Below are 25216 nucleotides of genomic sequence, written 5' to 3' on the forward strand. Positions count from 1 at the left end.
GCAGGAAAGAATATCCAATGGAATAAAGACAGTCTCTTCAGCAAGTGGTGCTGGGAAAATTGGACAGCAACATGCAGAAGAATGAACCTGGACCACTTTCTTACACCATACACAAAAATAAACTCAAAATGGATGAAAGACCTAAATGTAAGACAGGAAGCCATCAAAATCCTTGAGGAGAAAGCAGGCAAGACCTCTTTGACCTTGGCCGCAGCAACTTCTTACTCAACACATCTCTGGAGGCAAGGGAAACAAAAGCAAAAATGAACTACTGGGACCTCATCAAAATAAAAAGCCTCTGCACAGTGAAGGAAACAATCAGCAAAACTAAAAGGCAACCAACAGAATGGGAGAAGATATTTGCAAATGACATATCAGATAAAAGGTTAGCATCCAAAATCTATAAAGAACTTATCAAAGTCAACACCCAAAAACCAAATAATCCAGTGAAGAAATGGGCAAAAGACATGAATAGACACTTCTCCAAAGAAGACATCCAGATGGCCAACTGACACATGAAAAAATGCTCAACATCACTCATCATCATGGAAATACAAATCAAAACCACCATGAGATACCACCTCACACCTGTCAGAATGGCTAACATTGACAACTCAGGCAACAATAGATGTTGACGAGGATGCGGAGAAAGAGGATCTCTTTTGCATCGTTGGTGGGAATGCAAGCCAGTGCAGCCACTCTGGAAAACAGTATAGAGGTTCCTCAAAAAACTAAAAATAGAACTATCCTATGACCCAGCAATTGCACTATTAGGCATTTATCCACGGGATACAGGTGTGCTGTTTCGAAGGGACACATGGATCCCCATGTTTATAGCAGCACTATCAACAATAGCCAAAGTGTGGAAAGAGCCCAAATGTCCATCAATGGATGAATGGATAAAGATGTGAGATATATATAGATTATATATAGATATAGATATAGATATAGATATAGATATAGATATATAGATATAGATATATAAAATGGAGTATGACTCGGCAATCAAAAAGAATGAAATCTTGCCATTTGCAACTACATGAATGGAACTGGAGGGTATTATGCTAAGTGAAATTGGTCAGTCAGAGAAAGACAAAAATCATATGACTTCACTCATATGAGGACTTTAAGAGACAAAACAGATGAACATAAAGGAAGGGAAACAAAAATAATATAAATTAGAGAGGGGGACAAAACAGAAGAAACTCATAAATATGGAGAACAAACAGAGGGTTACTGGAGGGGTTGTGGGAGGGGGGATGGGCTAAATGGGTAAGGGGCACTAAGGAATCTACTCCTGAAATCATTGTTGCACTATATGCTAACTAATTTGGATGTAAATTTTTTAAATTTAATTTAATTTAAAAAATATCCCTTGGGTGGATTCCCATGGCCTTTTGTAAAGTCTGAAATCCTTACCTGGGCTGACCAGGCATCATTATGCTGCTGGAGCTTTTTCAGTGTCCTATCCCCCGTACTACAGCCAAGGAAATTCAATTCAGTGGACATTTGCAAAGGAATACCAAGAGAAAGAAAAAGAAAGAGAAAGACCAAATGCTCTGCTTTTGGTCTCCAAAATGGGATTTTTGAGTTGTATCTGGCCAGAATAAATAATTTTCTAACTTCCTGTATCTCCCATTAGCATGTCCTGTTGGAGTAGGCTGTAGATTTCCAGTCTCAATCAGGAGTAGAGAGGACACAGACTGCATCATAAGGAAAGTTTCTACTACATTAAATGAAGGTTGTGAAAAAACCCACCTCTTCCAGCCTGGCAGACTAGGGTAAGAATTAGCATGCTTTCTAATGATTTTAGTGACACAGAACAGAAGAGAATAAAAATAAACACTATATGTAAAAAAAAATAATAAGCATTTAAAAAAAGAATAGCAGAGGTGGCGAGGCCAGGGGTCAGGAGAGCATTTGATTTTTCCCCTCTAGGCTAAAATTCCAAAAGTCAGGATTTGGATAGATTTTGCCTTGCTCCTTTTGGAGAGGAGACAAAGTGAAATGGCAGTGAAGCAGATAAATGGTTTGAGTTAGCAGCCTCAAGACTCTCTTAGGCTCCTGGGTATAGTGCAAAAAGTCCCAAAATTCTTTGCTTTGCAAGGAAAGATATGGAATGCAGCTGAAGGACTGGCCAGGTCTCAGAAGGGGTTAACATCTCCAGCAAGAACCTGAGTAAGAGTGAGTCAGTTAAGGAGTCCCCAGGCCCTGACCCTGCTGAAAGAACTAACTAGAAGTTCACCAACCACACTCGGCAATTTGTCAGTCAGCCCAGAGGACCCCAGGACCAGACTCATGAAGTTGAGACTAGCCTGGATCCTGAAGGCAGAGCATGGAAATGAGGTCCTCAGCCCGATCACCACAATGTGTTCATATGAAGGCTACCATACACTTATCAAGGTACAGAGGAAGAATCTGGAAAACTAAAACACCATGACTTACCCAGAGGAAAGTTTATAAACTGGAAGATTCTGAGACATGGCCAAGTAACAACTTCTAGATGAGGAATGGAGATAGTCAGGAGGTGGGAAGGCCTTGAGAAGAAGGAGCTGAAACATTTAATGTGTGATACATAATAGAACATTCCAGGGGCTGGTACTTGGTCCAGATGAAGGTATCACCACTAGAATCTGTCTTAACTATTAACCTACCAAATAAAACCTGGCAATGGAGACTGGGGTAAGGGCTTGAGGAGTGGAGGCAGTGACAGGGAGAAGAATAGGAAGCTGTAGCAGAGATTGAGTTTATTGTTCAAGGCTGTAAATCCAACACCTAAAATGTGCCTTTCTTAGCATAAATAAATGAATGAATAAATGAATTTTGGGCAATGCCTATAAAGAAGGTTGGGAGTGGGGGACAGCAGCTGGCCAGGTCTGTTGGATCCTAGTTTACCAACTAATAGGTAATAAATACCAAAACACATTACTTTCTAATTATTTCACTACATTTTCCTCTTATCTATGCTCTCCAGATTATTTATGCCTCTGGTATCCAGGGCTGGCTCCATGGGCATGGAACAGGGCCCTGTACTCAGAAGGTGGCAAGCTTGGTTTACTGCTTTCCTGTCATCATCTTGAAATTGTTAACAACTTTTTAATGAGGGGCCCCACATTTTCATATTGCGCTGGGATCCACAAATTACTTAAGTAATTTGGGACCTGATTGTATCTGTAGTGTCTTCTGCAGCTTGATAGCACGGGGTGGACATTGGCAAACGCTGGAAATCCGAGTGAGAACCAATTGTAAAATGTGTACCACCAGACAAGCCACACTATATAAGTATAATGATTACACATGCCCACCCCCAACCCCCGTGGGTTTTGATAGAATTTCAGAGTAGGAAAGAAGGTTTTTGGGTTTTTTGTTTTTGTGTTTTTTGTTTTGTTTTGTTTTGTTTTAAACATAGCACTTTAACATTTATTTGTGGCAAAGAAAAAAAACAGTGGCCTCAGCCTTGGTATTATTTCAAAACCTAAATTCAGATACCCCATGATCGCAAACTGTCACAGATGAAGTGTGACACTCCAGAAGGGCGGTAAGAAGTCTCCCGGAATGAAGAAGGTTCGCATCAATTGGTGAAAGGTTAGAAATCCGAGAACTCGCGCCTGCCTCCTCTGGCCAAGCCTTAGCTGTCGCTCCCAGCGCTCTTCCTCCTCCGCGGGGAAGCCGGGAGCTCGCCAGAGTGTACGGAGACGCGGTAGGCTGGGCGACCCTCTCCAGGCGCGGGGCGGAGAAAGCCCACCCGCCTCCGGAGCCCCACAGACTTGTCTGCCACCCGCACAGCGATGGAGCCCTCCTGGCTGGAGATGCGCTGGGCGCGGCCCTTGTACCTGGCCTTCGTGTTCTGCCTGGCCCTGGGGCTGCTGCAGGCCATCAAGCTCTACCTGCGGAGGCAGCGGCTGCTGCGAGACCTGTGCCCTTTCCCCGCGCCCCCCACCCACTGGTTCTACGGGCACCAGAAGGTAATGGAAGGGAGGGGCGGAGAAGGATGCTGCCAAGGGAACCCGGCGAGCGGAGAGGAGGCTGCTTGCGCCCCTTCCTCCCATCGCTGCGTCCTGCACAGCTGGCCCACCCTATGGCTCACAGCACTGCAGGGAAAGGAAAAGAGCCTGGAGCCTCTAGGGTGGAAGCTCCGGGAGGGCTGGGAGGGCCATGTAGAGACTGAGTACAGAAAAAGAACGTGCTGTAGTTCAGGGCGGGCTCTAATTGCTTCACCAATCTCTTGCATTTATGTACTGCATTTTAAAAATCCTACATGGATCGCTAAAAAATAGTTATGTTATTCTAAATAATGCAAATTAACTGCAGAAAATATGCAAAATTGAGCACAATTAATTGCCACCCTCAGTCCGTTACAACCAGAGAAAATGAACTTTCTTTTCCCAAGATTCTTTTGAAGTAGAGAGCAGCCCCAGCCAATCGCTCAAAAACGGTTGGCGAATTTACATTTTGGTCTCTCTTGTTCTCCAAATCCTCTCTCACTCCTGATTACCTTGTTTTATTCATTCAGCCAGCTTTGAGTGGAATTGTGTGATGGGTGCTAGCATTACAAAGAGCAGACCCCCCCTACCTGCCCTCAGAGGGCCAAACCAGATGCATATTTAGAGCACAAAGAGATAATGCAAATACAGTAGTGAGTGCTTTGATAGAGGCCCAGGAACAAGGCATCTTGGAAATAGGTGTCTGTACCTAGGGGAGGAAGGAAAGTCTCTGAAAGGCTGGGCAGAATTCTAAAGGGTGGGTGGGTTGGGAAGGGTGTCTCCGGCAGAGCTACTGCGGAATTCTTTGGCTCCCCCACTCCTGGTCCTTCCCTAAAGCAACCACTCTCAACTGTTTTACCTGTTTATTTTCATCCTTACTGCTAAATTAATATTACTATGTTGCATTTCTTAATTCAATCATTTTAGATATCCATTTACTAGCTACTTTATGATGAGTAACCACTTATACCTCATCTTTTGCTGTCCCAATATAGTTATATTGTATTTTTTGGTTAAATAGAAAAATTAGTATTTATATTATTTTTATTATGTAAATGTTTACTTACCGCTGATCTAATGGTTGATTTTGTTTCTTTTCTTATGGAACATTTTTTCTTCCACAGTGTTTCTCATATGCTTAGTTTTTCAAAATCTGTCACTGTTTTTTTTCCCCCAAATGTTTTAATAGATAGATCTGTCAAACACATCTCAAGAATCTTTCCAAGTATTAAAACATATCAAACAACCTGTCAGTTTTTATGCTTTTCTGGAGGCATTTCTCCCAAAGACCTCTCCTCCTCTTCTAAGCTGGACTGGTTGGTTCTTCTCTAGGTCTGATACATGGATATTGTGCCATCCTGTGTCATATCTTCCATTTCCTGGATACTATGTCTTCTATTTTTCTTGATTTATTTAATCATTTTTATGGGTAGCTTCTTGAGATTGAGTGAAAGGAATGTCAGGTGAATTTTTTGAGCTCTTGAATCGCTGAAAATGTCTACTAAAATTCATTAATGAATTTTAATTCATTAAAATTCATGACTGATAATTTGGCTGGGTATAGAATTATACTTTGGAAATAATTTTCTCTCGGAATTTTGAAGACATCATGCCATTGTCTTCTAGCTTTCGGGATAACTGTTGAAAATTCTGATACCTTTCTGACTTTTCCCCCAAAATCTTTACTGTGGTAAAATGCCCCAAACATAAAATTTGCCATCTTCACCATTTTTAAAAGTGTACAGTTCAGTGACATTAAATACATTCATAATGCTGTGCAACCACCAGCACTATCCACCTCCATAACACTTTGCATCTTGTAAAACTGAAACTGTATACCCATTCAACAACAGTTCCCCATTTTTGTCTCTCCTCAGCCCCTGGCAACCACCATTCTATTTTCTGTTTCTACAGTTTTAGCTACTCTACATATCTCCTATAAGTGGAATCATGTAGTATCTTTTTGTGACTAGATTATTTCACTTAGCATAATGTCCTTAGGGTTCTTCCATATTGTAGCATGTGTCAGAATTCCCTTCCTTTTTAAAACTGAATAATATTTCACTGTGCATCTATACCACATTTTGTTTATCTGTTCATCCTGTCAGTGGACACTTGGGTTGTATTCTACATTTTAGCTATTGTGAACATGAGTGTAAAAATCTGTTTGACACCCAGCTTTCGACTGGATATATACCCAGAAGTGGAATTACTATATCATATGGTAATTCTATTTTTAATTTTTTGAGGAGCAACCATACTGTTTTCTGCAATGGCTGCACCATTTTACACTTCCACCAGAAGTGCACAGGGGTTCCAATTTCTCCACATTCTTATCAACACTTGTTGTTTTCTGGCTTTTGCTTTTTTCTGATAGTAGTCATCCTAATGAGTGTGAGGTAGTATCTTATACTTTTGATTTGAATTTCCCTAATGATTAGTGATGTTGAGCATCTTTTCATGTGCTCAATGCCATTTGTATATCTTCTTTGGAGGAATGGCCAGTTAAGTCCTTTACCCATATTTGGATCAGGTTGTTTGTTTTTTGATGTTGAGTTTTAATATTTCTCTATGTATTCTGGATATTAATCCCTTATCAGATATATTATTTGTAAATATTTCTCCAATTCTGTGGGTTTTTTTACTTTTCCTGTTACACTGTGTTTTCATACACATTTTTTTAATTTTTGTAAAGTCCAATTTATATATATTTTTTTCTTTTTTCCTGTGCCTTTGGTGTCATAATCAAGAAATCATTGCCAGATCCAATGTTGTGAAGAATTTACCCTGTGTTTTCTGCTAAGAGTTTTATAGTTTTAGTTGTTACTTTTAGGTCTTTGAGCCATTTTTGGTTAATTTTTGTATATGGTGTTAGATAAGGAAGGACCCAACTTTATTCTGTTGCATGTGGATATTCGGTTTTCCCAACAACATTTGTTGAAAAAACTGCCCTTTCCCCCCTTTTTTTTTTCAGGGTACAAAGCTAGTTTATTTGGACAAAGTTTTTCGCATACACAGAAAAGCTCAATATGCATTTCCAGCCACCCAATCCCAAGCACTTGGTAATTACAGCCAAAGGTTCAGAAACTTACTGAAGATACAGACCCTGTTTACATGTCCTGTTCCCATTGAATGATTCTATCCCCTTTGTCAAAAATCATTTGACCATATATTTGAGGGTTATTTCTAGGCTTTCTATTTTATTCCATTTGCCTATATGTCTGTCTCTGTGCCAGAACCATGCTGTTTTGATTACTGTAGCTTTGTAGTAAGTTTTGAAATCAGGAAAATGAGTCCTTCAGCTTTGTTCTTCTTATTAAAGATTTTTTTGGCTATTCAAGGTCCCCTGAGATTTCATATAAATTTTAGGATAGACTTTTCTATTTCTACAGAAAACATCATCGGGATTTTGTTAGGCATTACATTGAATTTGTAAAACTCTTTGGGTAGTATTGGAATCTTAATAATAATGTCTTCCAATTCATGAACATGGGATGTGTTTCCATTTATTTATGTTTTTTTAAATACATAAATATTGTTTCTTCAGCAATGTTGTTTAGTTTTCACTGTACAAGTCTTTCACCTTGTTGGTTGGAAATACTTGGTTTTCCAATACTTGATTTCACCTCCTAAATATTTTATTCTTTTTGATGCTATTGTAAATGGGCTTGTTTTTGTCATTTTCTTTTCAGATTGTTTATTGTTAGTGTACAGAAATGCAACTGGTTTTTGTGTAGAAAATGTAGATTTTCTACATTTTAATGTAGAAATATAGCTAGCTTTGCCAAATCTAAGGTTAATTCCTTATCTTTTCTTCTAAGAGTTTTATAGTTTTAGCTCTTTCATTTAGAACTTTGATCCATTAAGTTAATTTTTGTATATTGCATAAGGTGGGGGTCCAACTTTATCCTATTTTTTTGTGAATATCCAGTTATCCCAGCACCATTTGTTGAAAAGATGATACTTTGCCCCCATTAAATTGTTTTGACACCTGAGTAGGAAAAACCCAGTTCTCTCCCTGTGGAGACCCCACAGATTAAGGGTTCAGCCCCACAAGATTACCCCAACTCCATTTCAGATGCCAATTGCAAGTCCAGGTTGTTACTGTGCTTCTGACCAATCAGCTATAAGTTGGAGGCTCCCATGACCTTCTCCTCAGGTTTGATTAATATGCTAGAACAGCTCACAGAACTCAGGAAACAGTTGATTTACTGTTTACCAGTTTGTTATAAAAGGATATGATAAAGGATACAGATGAACATGCAGTTGGAAGTGATGCAAAGGACAAGTATGTGGGAAGGGGCACAGAGCTTCCACAGAGCCCTCTCCAGATGTATCACTCTACCAGCACCTCCATGTGTTCACCAAACCAGGTCTCCAAACTGTACTTTTGGAATTATTATGGAGGCTTCATCACATAGATACAATTGAACATTAACTCCATTTCCAGTTCATCTCCTTCTCTGGAGAATGAGAAGTGAGACTGAAGATTCCAAACTTCTAATTATAGCTTGGTCTAGCTGGTGACCAGCCCCCATCCGAGAGCCCACCAAGAGCCACTTCATTGGAACAAAAGACATTGCTATCAGTTGACTGTAAACATGAAGTTTATTTATGGATTCTTAATTCTATTCTTATAGAATAGAATTATTCTTATTGTCTATACTTATGCTGATACCACACTGTCTTAATTATTTTTGCTTTGTAGTAAGTTTTGAAATTAGGAAGCATGAGTCCTCCTGCTTTGTTCTTTTTCAAGATTACTTGGGCTATTTTGGATACCTCTGGTTTCCATATAAGTTTTAGAATCAGCTTGTCAATGCCTACAAAGAAGCCAGCTGTGATTCTGATGGGGATTGCACTGAATCTGTAGATCAGTTTGGGAAATACTGCCATTTTAACAATATGAAGTTTTCTGCTCCATGAACATGAAATGTCTTTACATTTATATAAGTCTTTTTAAATTTCTTTCAACAATGTTTTGTAGTTTTCAGTAACCTTTACATTTATCCTATTAAATTTGTTTCTGAATGTTTTATTCTTTCTGATACTGTTGTCAAAGGATGGTTTTATTTTCAGTCAGATTGTTTATTGCAATCATGTTTTAAAGTCCATATCTCTCTTGACTGCCACTAAATTATTTTTTTGTGTGTTTTAGAGAGGCCTCTATCAAAGTTTTGCAGATGAGAGATGGCTGATATATCAAGCTGGCTAATATTACCAACTCTACCTATTTACCTTTTTTTTTTTTTTGCCCTTTATGTTTCTTTTGACAATTCATCACTCAGATAGTCACAAGGAAGAGCTAGAACTATTATACTTAACCTTCCTAAGGCTCAGTTTCCTCATCTGTAAAATGTAGGTTCTAATCATATCTGCTTCATAGGGTTCTTGGTATAGAGATTAAACAATATACATCATGGAGGGGAGCTTGGGTGGCTCAATTGCTTAAGCATCCGTCTTCAGCTCAGGTCATGACCTCATGGCTCGTGGTTCAAGCCCCATGTTGGGCTCTGTGCTGACAGCTCAGAACCTGGAGTCTGCTTCAGATTATGTGTCTCCTTCTCCATCTGCCCCTCCCCCACTCACGTTTTGTCTCTGTCTCTCAAAAATGAATAAACGTTTAAAAAAATTTAAAAATATATATAAAACATGGAAAGTAACTTGGCAACATCTAGCTCATAGTAGTGCTTTGTAAATGTTAGCTATTACTATTTATTTGAGAACTAAGCATTTTCTGATTATTTCTGAACAGTGTTTCCTAAATATGTGTAAGACATATTTTCAAATGTATTAAGATACTGCTATGGATGAAGAAATGTAAATTCATATATTACAGGAGTCACAATGGCTTTCTATCCTTTTTGTCCAGAAAGGAGTTACTAAAAGTATGACCAAATGCTTTCGGCTGAAGGTGTCCATGACAATTTTTAACTTAAAAAAATAATCCTCATACTAGGCTATAATTTCCATGAGGACAAAGACTTTGTCTGTCTTATATTTCTCTGCATCTCTATTGCCTGGAATATATAGTAGGCACTTAATAAATTCTCATTTGTTTATTGTTTGCAAATGAATGAAGGAAGGAACATTTGTTTTGTTAGGGAACATCATTGGCATTGTCAGTGGGTACTTGTCACTGACTTGGTTGTGGAAGTGTTAGGAAAAATGAGTCTGCACCATTTCAGGAGGTAGAGTTCAAGAATCTCAATCTGTTAGGGGCCCTACACTTTCCAGGGAACACTTCATGGGATAAAAGGTGCTAGCTTGTAACAGAGGATATTGGGAGCCAAAGTTTGCCAACTTTTCTGAGGATAGCAAATTCTGTATGACTGGTCACATAAGGGAGAACTTGCCAACCTTGGTTTCCTTGCAAGTCAGGACCCCCACAATCATGTATCACTGGGCACCCCCAGACACACATATACAGGTGCCTGCCACACTCCCACTTTATACAAGAAGTTAATGAATCTTCTTGTCAGTGACTTAGAGGAACTATTTAAATGAGCCATTAGTGGTAGAAGACATGAACAGACAATTTTCCAAAGTAGACATCCAGATGACTAACAGACACATGAAAAGATGTTCAACACCACTCATCATTGGGGAAATACAAATAAAAACCACAATAAGATATCACCTCACACCTGTCACAATGGCTAAAATTAACAGCACAGGGAAAAAAACAGATGTTGGTGAGAATGTGGAGAAAGAACCCTTTTGCGCTGTTGGTGCAGATGCAAATAGGTGCAGCCACTCTGGAAAGCAGTATGGAGATTCCTCAAAAAATTTAAAATAGAACTACCCTATGACCCAGTAATTACTATACTAGGAATCTATCCAAAGGATACAAAGATGCTGACTTAAAGGGAAAATTTACCCCAATGTTTATAGCAGCACTATCAACAATAGCTAAATTATGGAAAAAGCCCAAATGTCCATTGATTGATGAATGGATAAAGGAGATGTGGTGTATATACACAATGGAATATTACTCGGCCACCAAAAAGAATGAAATCTTGCCATATGCAACAACATGGATGGAACTAGAGTGTATTATGCTAAGTCAGTCAGAGAAAGACAAATATCATATGACTTTACTCATATGTGGAATTTAAGAAATACAACAGATGAACATAGGGGAAGGGAAGAAAAAATAAGATAAAAACAAGGAGGGAGGCAAACCATAAGAGATTCTTAAATATAGAGAACAAACTGAGGGTTACTGGAGGGGAGGCAGGTGGGGAGTGTGGGCTAAATGGGTGATGGGCATTAAGAAGGACACTTGTTGGGATGAGTTCTGGGTGTTACATGTAAGTGATGAACCACTGAATTCTACTCCTTAAACCAAAACTACACTATATGTTAACTAACTTGGATTTAAATAAATACAAAATAATAATAATAAATGAGCCATTAGTAACCTGCTTATCAAGGCAAAAGTTCATCTCTGATGGTAGTAAGGGAAAAGAACAGGGTTTTCTTTGTAGATGGAGTGGGCAGGTTTTGGGGGAGAAGCTTTAACTATGAATTCCCAAAAAGGATCATTCCTCAATTAGTAATAATCAGAGAGGAGAAAAGGAAGAGGGAATGGTGAGCTAGATTGTGGGTCATGTTCAATCTACTACCAGTTAGCTTCCCACATAGGAAAAAAAACTTTCAGCTTCCAGAGTCCACTCCTAAAAAGTGTGTGACTTTAGCAGGTGAGGCAGACTCAGCTTGCTTCACCCTCTCAGTTGGGAAAATGGCTCATGGTAGATGTCAATTGACAGAGATTTATTCTGGGGATTCAACATGCTTTTAGATGGGGAAGTTAAATACATGATATTGGTTAGAAAATTATACTCCAAGCTTAGAAATGCTGAGGAGAGCATGTCTGTGCTACCTTATCCGGGCCCTAGATTCGGATCACATCTGTAGGAGGGGATGAGTCCAGATTGCTGGCTTCTTTAACTTCCTTCACTCATTTTTCACTGCAGCTACTTCAGGATGGTGAAATGGAGAAACTTGAGGAGCTTGTTGGAAAATACCCTTGTGCCTTTCCTTGCTGGGTTGGGCCCTTTCAGGTATTCTTCTATATCTATGACCCAGACTACGCAAAGGCATTTCTGAGCAGAACAGGTAAGAAAAGGGATGAATCTTGGGAACCTATCCTCCTAGGAGGGATATGCACAACTCACAGGCAAGATTCTAAAGGAATCCTGAAGCAAAGATTAATATCAGGCCTTTATTAAGAGACCTGGAGATGGGGCGCCTGGGTGGCGCAGTCGGTTAAGCGGCCGACTTCAGCCAGGTCACGATCTCGCGGTCCGTGAGTTCGAGCCCCGCGTCAGGCTCTGGGCGGATGGCTCGGAGCCTGGAGCCTGTTTCCGATTCTGTGTCTCCCTCTCTCTCTGCCCCTCCCCCGTTCATGCTCTGTCTCTCTCTGTCCCAAAAATAAATAAACGTTGAAAAAAAAAAAAAAAAAAAAAAAAAAAAAGAGACCTGGAGACAAACTGACAGTTACCAGAGTCAGGCGGCAGGGGGCGGAGGGTGAAATATGTGATGGGGATAAAGGAGCGCACTTGTGATAAGTACTGAGTGATGTATGGAAGTGTTGAATCACTACATTTACACCTGAAACTAATATAACACTGTATGTTAACTATACTGGGGTTAAAACAAAGCAAGAGAGGCCTGGCCTGGAGAAAGCCAAGAGAGTTTCTGAGCAATGCTGAAAGGGATTCCCATGTCCCCCAAGTCCCTTGTCAGGCTAAGACTCCCATGAACCCTTTAGGGTGTAACATAAAGCCCCGCTGGCACCACCAGATCACCAAGGGCTTCCTTTACGTCTCGGTTTTGTGATGTCAATAATACTCCCCATCCCCCAGCCCCTTACTTGCGCATGAGTCTTCAGGGGAATTCAGAAGTAGCTCTGCCTCTGCTGGTTTTGTACCTGAACCTGGGTGCTAGATCATTAATTTACCAGTATAACCTCTTGGCTGCAGTCCAGATATTTTTGTTTTCTTCATATTTCTCAACTGTGTTCCCTTTTGGAACGCGAGTCATCTAACTCCCCCATCCAAGCCTTTTCAAAGACGTCTGTGGCAGATTATCTCATCGCACAAAATTAAAACGTCCAGTTTGGGAGCACCTGGGTGGCTCAGTCGGTTAAGTGTCCGAGGAAGCCCCACGCTGGTCTCCACGTTGGGCGTGAAGCCTACTTAAAAAAAAAAATGTCCAGGTTTTGCTCCATCATCTTTGTAAAACTAAGATCTTACATTCTAATCTTTCTTCTCTGTCCATTGTCTCCATTACTTTTAGTAAAACCTAATAAAAGAAAACAGCCTTTCCCTGAAAGTCTCCATTTTTCCCAATCCCCCAGCCCTGATTTTTTTCCTGCTCACTTCTTAAAGGACAAGAGCTGTAAAACACTTCCACATTAGAGGTCATGAGAACCCCCAGAGGCATTTGATCCCCACTCTCTGTGGTCTGCCAGCTCCTGCTGTAAACACTAATCTACTTTCCAAGAAGGATATAATATATTGTCCCAAATCCTGTTCTGGAAACTTGGTCACCCTTGGGCAATCTGTTTCTATAGGAGAAAGTATAAGCAAGGGAAGAATCTGGGTTTGTGTACCTGTCTGCCTCCTGGGGTTTATTGTTCTCTGGCTCCTTAACCAAACTTATGGTTTGCCTGGGCATGCCATGGTTTGCCATGCCATGCCTGGGCTCCTTCTTGCTATTTGTGGTTAGCACAGGCAAATGAAGAGAACCTTCACCGACTTTGGTAATTTTCCTCTAATGCTGTTGTTTGTTTCCTCTGCTTGACTCTACAGATCCCAAGTCCAAGTACCTGTACAAGTTCTTGATTCCATGTCTTGGTATGTATGTGCCAGAGAGACAAGTGATTCACTCTCTCGCTTGAGGTCCCCTTGGTATAGTAAAGCATTCCAAAGAAACAAGTCAGAATGCTCAAAACAATTAAGAGGATGGACGATCTATGCTGCAAGTTATCTAGGGGAAAAATCAAGAGGGAGTGCTAAGATCAACCCAGCACAACTTCCTAAGAACCCTCCTTATCCATTTCTCTCTCCAAAGTCTCATTCTCAAGGCAGCATGTGTGTGAATCTGTCCCATCTCTGTCTTTAAAACTGCAGCCACACATCTGTATTCTTTATTTTGTCCTTTCTTTTCTCTTGTTTTCTTGGATCTTCCACTTTCTTTTTGGAGTCCATATATTTCCATATGCAAACCAGTACAGTTTTGCTCTGAAGTATAGTTTGGTAGTTTTCCATGAGCAGATGAATTAGGCCTTCTGGTCATGTAATTGGTATTCATGTTAGACAAAGAAGGAATTACATGAAAAAACTGTTGATTTGGGGTTCAGAGCTACTTGGATTTGAATACTGCCTCCCACTAGCTAGTTGCATGTGATTCTGGGGAAATCTTCTGATGAGAGTTACATCTCTAGGCCATTGTGGGGATTAAATGAAACACGTATTTTCAGCACTTACTGTAGTGCTGGCATGGTACCAGCACCAGACCATACATCTCAAGCCTGACATGTTGTAAGCACCCAATGAATGATGGAAGTTACTTATTAATAAATGTTAAAGTCATTTTAAAGCCAAATCTTTAATGACCTTTCTTGCAACCAAAGACTGTAAAGCACTGATCTTGATGAGTGTTTGCACTCCATATCATTTATAAGTGTGAATCACCAACTAAGGCCCAAGGAGGAGATATCTGGGGACAGAGTGGACACTTACGTCTAGTTCCTTATAAATTTTGTGTTCGCAGTGTAGTTTATGGATTGGTTTGGAGTCAAAAGGAGATGAATATTTGTTATGTTTCTACTGTGAGCTAGAGACCAGGCTAGGTGCTTCATGTATGTGCTTTCATTTAATCTTCACAGCAACACAGTGAGGTAGATGTTTATTATCACACTTTATCATTGAGTAAACCAAGCCTCAGGAAGATTAGGTGACTTACTCAGTTTTGACATAGGTAGTGACTGGTGACTTCAGGATCAGCATTCTCATCAGGTTTCAAACCCTGGGGTCTTCCTCCCAATGTTAAATACATCCATCCCAGATTAAGCAACAAATCTCACTTCCATCAAAATATATAAACACTACTCTGATTTCCACTCTATTATGACTACATGTGTGTCATGCTCACTCCCTGATGTCTCTGTTCCTCACCTCTCCTTCCTCATCTCATCTAATAAAATGGCATGAGGTTTTGTCCCCTTTCTTTCTCAAGGAAAAGGACTAGTGAGTCTAGAAGGACCCAAATGGTTCCAGCACCGTCACCTACTAACTCCTGGGTTCAATTTTAACATCTTGAAATCATATGTTGAGGTGATGGCCCATTCAGTGAACACAATGCTGGTAAGTGAAGGGACAAAAAGTTCTCTGGTGTGTTGCAGAATGTTTCCAACAGGGAATGAATTAGACATGTGTGATGGGTAGTAAAATTCAAAGGCGGATGGCTCTTAGAAATTAATCAGTGTACATTTACCAACTGAGCAATAGGTGTCCATGTAAGCCTTTGCTATCACTCTTTGTTTGGGTGACAAAAAATGATGAAGTTCTGGTCATCTAACTCAGGTATATTTTGAGACCCTATGGCAGTAAACCAAGTACCAAGTAGTGATATTCAGATGGTCAGTGCTGTAACTGACAGGTGAGGAAATGAGGAATAGCTATAGTAGCTTCAGATTCAGAGGAGACTCATTTTTACCAGCAAATATGAGCCGGACTTGCTTATGTGGATAATACAGATGAGTGAATTCTAGGCAGAGTGAGTTAGCATAAGCAAAGGTATGGAAGTTAGAGCGAATTTGCCTGATGCTCACAAAGAACCTAGCAAAAGATAAGTGTCTACGTTAAAGCCACAGGGTGTGAGTTTCCTCTTGTAGATAGTAGTGGATCATTTGGAGCTGACTTGTGCCTTTTCAAAGGGGCAGGAGGATGTTGGCAGAGGAATATTCCTAAGGGTGGTCCTTGATTTATAAATGAGTTCCATTCTAAAACTCCACTGGTTTGTGGTATATTTTTAATTTTTAAATTGTGATTGTTTAAAAATGAGACAAGTAATTCATTAATACAAGTTTCATGATAAACACTTCAAACTCCACCAATGAAGCCAAAGTTTCCCTCCACTTTCATTTGCAAACCCATCCCTTTGCCCAGGAGAGAACCACTGTTACCAACCAATTGGCTGAGTTCTCACAGAAGTGGATTTAACCTGAGTTAAGGTGAAAATACCCATGGCCCACTCTTGGCAGAAAGCCTCACGTACAGGCTGGAGAGAGAAGGAGCAGTCTCCTTCCATTCTGGTGCCATGCTGCTTTGTACACAATGACAAATTAGCCAGTGGTGGTACTGAGTTTATCTCTGTTTCAGTAAACCACTTGTGTCTTCCTCGTTTCTCAGCCCCACCTGAGCCTGAGACTCCACTCATAGCTTTCCCCTCTGCTGAACTGTGCCCTAGTGCTTCCAGCTTGAGCTTCCCCTTCGCTGCCATTTCTCCTAAATTTACTTCTTTTACACAGTAAAACTTACATTATTCAAGATGAAAGCAATTGAATAAACAATGGACATTGGGATAAAAGCTTTAAAAAAAAATATCTGCCTCCAAATGTGTACCAGCCCCTACCTATGGCATTAGGTGCTCAATAGGTTGATCTGACTTTAAACATTTAGATTTCTTTGTGTTTAACACAAAGAATGCTTATCATGACATATTCATTTTCAACAGGGAACATTTCAGGTAGTGTGAGCAGGTCACCTGGAGGGGAGAAGTAAATTGGGCACAAACAGCGCTTGGCAGGGGGTCAGCTGGAAGCTGCTCCTACCCATGGCTTCTCTCTGTCCCCCACTTCGGAATTGAAAAGTCTTCTTACAATGTTCCAAGTTTATTTTAAGTGTGGCTATGGTGTTTGGCAGTAGTGATGGGGTAGGGTGTCTAGCAATTTGGGGGCTGAAGATGGAGGAAGCCCTGGGGAGACCCCTTGTAATTAGAGGTCTTGTATCAGAGATTGTCTGTTTTACTGGAACTCTGATCTGTTGTAAAGCAGAGTTATGGTAATGACTGAAAGGCCAAGAATAGTTAACTCAGCCATTTACAAGATACCTGGCTTGCTCCGTGCTCTTTCTCACTCAGCTAGGTGCGGCTTTCCCTTCCTCATGCCAAGTAAGCACTTGGCTTATTTACATATACAACCTATGGCTCCTCCTAGGTCTGGATTGTCTACCTTACAGCCTAAGGGCAGGGTCAGGGAGGAGCTTTCAGGTAAAGGCAGTTTGATGATGCTGTTGGTCTTGACCTCCTGTGCCAGGGTAAGTGGGAGAAGATCTGTGGCCCCCAGGACACAATTGTGGAGGTCTTTGAGCACATCACCTTGATGACCCTGGACATACTTATGAAGTGTGTTTTGAGCCAGGAGACCAACTGCCAGACAAGCAGGTCAGTGACAGAAAAGCAAAAAGACACTTGTTCGTCATTATCTAAGTCATGCATTGACATATTGTCCCCACTTTCTCTTCTAGCACCCATGATCTTTATGTTAAAGCGACATTTGAAGCCAGCAAAATCATCTTTCACCGCTTATACAATTTCTTACATCACCTTGACATAATTTTCAAATTCAGCCCTCAGGGCCACCGCTTACAGGAGATGGTCAAAATTCTACATCAGTACACAGGTATTGCTTGTGTTTGGATTGCCTAAGTCCATACACCGTCATCATTGTACTGTGCCTGTCTAAAAGAATAGGCCTCGGTGTGAAAAAAAAAATTCTTGTTCTTAACAGAGCTTTTATATGGACAGTGCTCCTTTAGAAGAGTGTGCTAGATCCATAGTAGTAGTTCTCTACTACTTCAGAAGTTTTCTATGTATTATATCATGTTTATTATTATTTCCAATTGTTGGGGCACCTGGGTGGCTCAGTTGGTTAAGCATCCGACTTCAGCTCAGGTCCTGATCTCATGGTTTGTGAGTTCGAGCCCCACATCGGGTTCTGTGCTGATGGCTCAGAACCTGGAGCCTGCTTCAGATTCTGTGTCTCCTTCTCTCTCTGCCCCTCCCCCAACTTGTGCTCTGTCTCTCTCTGTCTCTAAAAATAAATTAAAAAAATATTTCCAATTGTTATTAATACAAATATAACAAGGGTCATTTAATATCTCAAAGCACACAAGGGCATATGGCTTTTTACACAGTGTTTGCAGTAGTCGCGAAGGAATAACAACAAACTAAAAACATGCAACATGGGAATGAATATGAGAACAGAGAGCACACGGACACGCATTCAAAAGGAGGGGGGACGGGGAGTTGTTCAGTAGGTAGAAAGTTTCAGTTACACAAAATGAACAAGTTCTAGAGATCTGCCTACAGTTAACAGTGCTGTACTGGGCATGTAAAAACTTGTTAAGTGGGTAGATCTCCGGTTAAGTGTTCTTACCACAATAAAAAAATAAAAGAAGCTCAGTTCAAAAATAGGTTTGGCAAAACATAAACATAAAAGTTGAAATAGATTAAGCTCTTTAAGCAATTCAACATTACTTTTCATCAACACCCAAATAGAGAATATTTATAAAGCAGTTAATGAATCCTTCCTCAGCTATGACTTCGGGCAAGTTACTCACTGCTTTGTCTCAATGTCAGCTGTAAAATGGGGACAAAAAGGAACCTATCTCCCAGGTTTGTGGTGATGATTCACTATGTTAATATACATAAAGCGCTTGGGAAAGTGCCTGGTACTAAATAAATGTTAATCATAAAATACAGTTACTTTAGCAAATATATTTGCCTCACGGAAATTTGCAAGACACACCCACACAGGCACAGGCGCAGTCAGGCACCCATAAACACACATGAATGTAGTGTATAAGGAGGACAGTCAGAAGCAGGTTAGGTTAACGATTTAAGATACAGATGGGCATTATGCAAATTATGGAAAGAGCCTAAATGTCCATCAACTGATGAATGGATAAAGAAATTGTGGCTTATATACACAATGGAGTACTACAAGGCAATGAGAAAGAACGAAATATGGCCCTTTGTAGCAACGTGGATGGAACTGGAGAGTGTGATGCTAAGTGAAATAAGCCATACAGAGAAAGACAGATACCATATGTTTTCACTCTTATGTGGATCCTGAGAAACTTAACAGAAACCCATGGGGGAGGGGAAGGAAAAAAAAAAGAGGTTAGAATGGGAGAGACTTTTAAGTGTCCCAAAGCATAAGAGACTCTTAAAAACTGAGAACAAACTGAGGGTTGATGGGGGGTGGGAGGGAGGGGAGGGTGGGTGATGGGTATTGAGGAGGGCACCTTTTGGGATGAGCACTGGGTGTTGTATGGAAACCAATTTGACAATAAATTTCATATATTGAAAAAAAAAAAAAAAGATGGGCATTATATAGCAGTAATTCCAAACCGATTCACATCATGGCCCACACAGAAAATGCTAATATTTGTATGGCTCACTAGAGTGAATCTGGGGCATCTACAAAGGGTTATTGAAAGAACTCTTTACTATTTCTTTATATTACATAATTATGATGAGAAAACAAAATGCAAATATTAGGGAAAAATAAATGTTAAATTTATTCAAAATAAAACCTTTTCAAAAATTTTATATTTATTTAGCCAAATTTACCAATATTATTTGTTCCTTTTTATTTTTTTATTATTTTTTAAAATGTATTTTCAAGTTAGTTAACATACAGTGTAGTCTTAGCTTCAGGATTAGAACCCAGTGATTCATCTCTTACATATGACACCCACTGCTCATCCCAAAAAGTGCCCTTCTTAATGCCTATCACCCATTTAACCCAGCAATCCTCAGTTTGTTCTCTGTATTTAAGAGTCTCTTATGGTTTGCCTTCCTCCTTGTTTTTATCTTATTTTTTCCTTCCCTTCCTCTATGTTCATCTGTTGAATTTCTCAAATTCCACATATGAGTAAATCTTATGGCGTCTGTCTTATTTTGCTTAGCACAACACCCTTCAGTTCCAACCTTGTTGTTGCAAATGGCATGATTTCATTTCTTTTTCATCACCAAGTAATATTCCATTGTATATATACCACATCTTCTTTATCCACTTATCAGTTAATGGACATTTGAGCTCTTTCCATAATTTGGCTGTTGTTGATAGCGCTGCTATAAGCATTGGGGTGCATGTGCCCCTTTAAATCAGCATTTTTGTAACCTTTGCAGAAATTCCTAGTAGTGCGATTGCTGGGTCATAGAGTAGTTCTATTTTTAATTTTTTGAGGAAACTCCATACTGTTTTCCAGAGTGGCTGTACCAGTTTGCATTCCCACCAACAATGCAAAAGGGTTCCTCTTTCTCCACATCCCCACCAACATCTGTTGTTTCCTGTGTTGTTAATTTTAGCCATCTGACCAGTGTGAGGTGGTATTTCATTATGGTTTAGATTTGTGTTTGAGTGATGTTGAGCATCTTTTGATGTGTCTGTTTCCCACATGGATGTCTTCTTTGGAAAAGTGTCTGTTTATGTCTTCTGTCCATTTCTCCACTGGATTATTTGTTGTTTGGGTGTTGAGTTTGGTAAGTTCTTTATAGATTTTGGATATTAATGCTTTATCCATTGGAAAAAAACCAAAGCTGGAGGCATCACAATCCCAGACTTTAACCTGTATTACAAAGCTGTAATCATCAAGATAGTATGGTATTGGTGCAAAAACACATAGATCAATGGAATAGAATAGAGAACCTAGAAATGGACCCACAACTATATAGCCAGCTAATCTTTGACAAAGCAGGAAAGAGTATCTAATGGAATAAAGACAGTCTTTTTAGCAATTGGTGCTAGGAGAACTGGACAGCAACATGCAGAAGAGTGAACCTGGACCACTTTCTTACATCATACACAAAAATATATTCAAAATGAATGAAAGACCTAAATGTGAGACAGGAAACCATCAAAATTCTACAAGAGAAAACAGGTAATGACCTCTTTGACCTAAGCCACAGCAACTTCTTACTTAACATGTCTCCAGAGGCAAGGGAAATAAAAACAAAAATAAACCATTGGTGCCTTGTCAAGATAAAAAGCTTCTGCACAGCAAAGGGAACAATCAACAAAACTAAAAGGCAACTGACAGAATAGGAGAAGATATTTGCAGATGACATATCAATTATTTTTATTACATCTGGATTTTAAGTAGTAGACAGTAGCCATCCCCTATTTTAGGGTATTTCAACCCTTGCTCTAATGACATTTTGGTTTGGGTAAGTCTTTGTTATGTGGGGAGGTGTCCTGTGCATTGTAGGATGTTTAGTTCCATCCCTGACATCTATCCACTCAATGCCAGTAGGACTCTGACAGTTGTGGCAACTGAAAATGTCTACACACATTGATGAATGTCCCCTGGGGTCAAAATTATCTCCATCTGAGAACCACTGCCCTATACCCAAATTGTAGAGACATTCATCCGTGTTTTTCTTCTAGTGCTTGTGTGGTTTTGTTCTTGCAGTTAGATCTCTGATTCATTTAGGGTTTATTCTTATGCATGGTGCGAAGTGTTGACCTAACTTTTCCAAATGGTTATCCAGTTGTCTCATCACCATTTATTAAAAATGTGGTATATCTATGCAATGGTATGTTACTCAGCCATAAAAAAGAATGCGATCTTGCCATTTGCAACAACATGGATGGACCTAGAGGGTATTATATTATGCTAAGTGAAATAAGTCAGATAGAAAAAGACAAATACCATTCAATCTCACTCATATTTTTTTCATTTAAGAAACAAAATGAAGAAAGAAAAAAGAAACAAACAAAAACAAATTGGTGGTGCAGAGGGCAGGTGGGTAGGGGGATGAGTGAAATAGATAAAGAGGATTAAGAGTATACTTAACATGATGAACATAGAGTAATATATAGAATTGTTGAATCATTACACTGTACACCTGAAATGAATATAATGTTGTATGTTAATTATACTTCAATTAAAAATTTAATTTAATTTAAAAGTTCCATCTGTCCCAGTAATTGAGATAACCATTTTTATATACTAAATTGACATATGTACTTGAACCTATTTCTGGACTTTCTTTTCTGTTCCATTCATCTGTCTATTTATTCATGTACTGGAATCACACTGATTCATTTAAAGAGATTTTGTAGTATTTTTTTTAATTAACAAACTATTTTTAGACAGTTTTAAGTATACAGAAAAATTAAGTAGAAAGTGTAGACAGTTCCCATATACTTTCTCACCTCCACCTTCTTTCGTAGTTTCTCCTCATCACATCTTGCTTTAGTGAGGTACATTTGTTACAATTGAGCCAATATTGACACATTATTAACTAAAGTCCATAGTTTACTTTAGGATTCATTATTTATATTGTACACTCTATGGGTTTTGACACATGTGTTATGATATGTATCCCCCTCTATTCCTAGTTTCCTGAGGGATTTTTTTTCTTAATTGTGAATGGGTGTTAGATTGTGTTAGATCTTTTTTCTGTGTCTTTTAATATGGCCATATGATTTTTCTTCTTTAACTTATTGATGCGATAGATTACATTAATTGATTTTTTGATGTTGAACCAGATTTGCATATCTGGAATAAATCCTACTTGGTAATGGTGTATAATTCCTTTTGTGCATTGTTGGATTCTTTTTGCTAATATTTTATTGAGGATTTTAGCATTGATTTCATGAGAGATATTTGGTTTGTAGTTGTCCTTTCTTGTAATGTCTTTGTCTGGTTTGGGTATTAGGATAATGTCTGGCCTCATAAAATAGATTAGGGAATATTCCCTCTGCTATTTTCTGGAATATATTGTAAAGAATTGATGTGATTTCTTTCTCAAATGTTTGAAAGAATAAACCACTGAAATCATCTAGACCTGTTTTTGGAAGGTCATTATTATTGATTTAATTTATTTAATATATATAGGTCTATTCAGATGATCTGTTTCTCTGGATGAATGTTGATAGACCGTGTCTTTCAAGAATTTGGTCCATTTCACCTAGGTTATCAGATTTATGGGCATATATTTGTTCATAATATTCCTTTATTATCTTTTTAATGCTCATAGAATCAATAGTGATGTTCCCTTTTTATTCCTGATATTAGTAATTTTTATCTTCTCTGTTTTTTTCTTAATTAACCTGGCTAGAGATTTATCAATTTTACAGATCTTTTCAAAGAATCAACTTTTGGGTTCATTGATTTTTTTTCCCTTGGTTTCTTATTTTCAATTTCACTGCTTTCTGCTCTAATTTTTATTATTTCACTTCTTCCACTATGGATTTAATGGGTTCTTTTTACAGTTTCCTGAGGTCAAAGATTAGATTAGGATTTTAGATTTTTCTTCTTTTCTAATATATCCACTCAATGCTACAAATTTCCCTCTAAGTATTGCTTTCACTGTGTTCCACAAATTTTATTAGCTGTATTTTTAATTTTCATTTAGTTCAAAATATTTTTAAAATTTCCCTTGAGATTTCTTTGGCCCATGTGTTATTTAGAAAAGTGTGGTTTACTCTCCAACTATTTTGGAGTTTTCAAACTATCTTTCTGTTATTGATTTCTATTTAATTGTGGTCTGAGAGCATACTTTGTATGATTTATGTTCTTTTAAAGTTTGTGCTTTATGGCCCAAATGTGGTCTATTTTAGTGAATGTTCTCTGTGAGCTTGAGAAGGAGGTGTATTCTGCTGTGGTTGGATGATGTATTCTATAGGGGTCAAATAGATCCAGTTGATTGATGATATTGTTCAGTTCAACTACATCCTTGCTGGTTTTCTGCCTGCTGGATCTGTCCATTACTGACAGGGAAGTGTTGAAGTCTCCAACTATAAGAGTAGATTCATCTATTTCTCCTTGGAGTCCTGTTGTTTTTTGCCTTATATGTTTTGACACTCTGTTGTTAGGTGCATTCACACAAAAGATTGTTTTATTATTGGAGAATTGACCCCCTTATCATTATATAATACCATTTTAATCCCTATTAATTTTTTCCCTACTAATTTTACTTGCTTGGAAATCTGTTCTGCTGAAATTAATATAGTTACTCCAACTTTCTCTTTGTTAGTTAGCATGGCATATCTTTCTCTACTCCTTTACTTTTAATCTATACATATCTTTATGTATTTAAAGTGGGTTTCTTGGGGCGCCTGGGTGGCGCAGTCGGTTAAGCGTCCGACTTCAGCCAGGTCACGATCTCGCGGTCCGTGAGTTCGAGCCCCACGTTGGGCTCTGGGCTGATGGCTCAGAGGCTGGAGCCTGTTTCCGATTCTGTGTCTCCCTCTCTCTCTGCCCCTCCCCCGTTCATGCTCTGTCTCTCTCTGTCCCAAAAATAAATAAACGTTGAAAAAAAAAAATTTAAAAGTGGGTTTCTTGTAGATGACATATAGCTTGGTTTTTTTTCATCCATTCAGAAGTCTCTGTCTTTTAGTTGTATTTATACCATCGATGCTTAATGTGATTATTGATATATTTGGATTAATAGCGACCATATTTGTTACTTCTTACTGTTCATTGCCTTTTTTTGTCTTTCACTCTTTTTCTGCTTTCTCTGGTTTTAATTGAGCATTTTATATGATTCCATTTTTCTCCTCTCTTAGCATATAAATTATAACTGTTTTTACCTTTTTTTAGATGTTGCCCATGAGTTTGTTATATATATATATATATATGTATATATATATATATATACACACACATATATATATGTATATATATACACATATATATACATATATATGTTGTTATATATATGTATATATATACGTATATATATATATGTATATATATATTTGCTATCACTTTGGTAATCAGAAATTGTTATTCTATCCCAGAAAAGATAATCCAGGATAGAAAAAAATTGCTCAAGAATGAGAAGAAGTATGGTAACACTCAGAAGCGGAAGTACCAGGATTTTCTGGATATTATCCTTTCTGCCCAGGTAAGTCTCAAATGTCTGAGGCTGCTCATATAGTTAATTGTGTGGGTAGCTGGATGATTGAGGAGGAGGATAGACAAAAGCAACATTGATCAACTAAATTTAACAACACTTTTGATGGTTGGCTCCATACAGTTTGAGATCAAGACAGAAATCTATAATTCTGTCACTAGAAGGAATTAGGTAAGGCCAAATTTTTTACTAATTTGACAGGATTTGGTGATTATTGCAAAGATACATGATAGTTTAGGGAAACATGGGGAAAGAGTCACAGCGTAAGCTGGTAAAATGATGATGAT

At 38.8% G+C, this 25216-nt stretch overlaps 1 protein-coding gene across 1 annotated transcript in view; it reads left to right on the forward strand.

The window, feature by feature from the left end:
• The first annotated feature begins 3711 nt into the window (after positions 1-3711).
• LOC115522060 (cytochrome P450 4X1-like) overlaps positions 3712-25216 on the forward strand; it is a 29857-nt gene continuing 8352 nt past the window's right edge. The window contains exons 1-7 of the mRNA XM_030327649.1: positions 3712-3965; positions 11963-12104; positions 13802-13846; positions 15231-15358; positions 17311-17438; positions 17522-17676; positions 24814-24920. Of these exons, the coding sequence (XP_030183509.1) occupies positions 3789-3965; positions 11963-12104; positions 13802-13846; positions 15231-15358; positions 17311-17438; positions 17522-17676; positions 24814-24920 (882 nt within the window). The 5' untranslated portion in view covers positions 3712-3788. The remainder of the gene's footprint in view (positions 3966-11962; positions 12105-13801; positions 13847-15230; positions 15359-17310; positions 17439-17521; positions 17677-24813; positions 24921-25216) is intronic.

The sequence above is a fragment of the Lynx canadensis genome, chromosome C1 (genome assembly GCF_007474595.2).
Source record: "Lynx canadensis isolate LIC74 chromosome C1, mLynCan4.pri.v2, whole genome shotgun sequence".
NCBI classification, from domain to species: Eukaryota; Metazoa; Chordata; class Mammalia; order Carnivora; family Felidae; genus Lynx; species Lynx canadensis.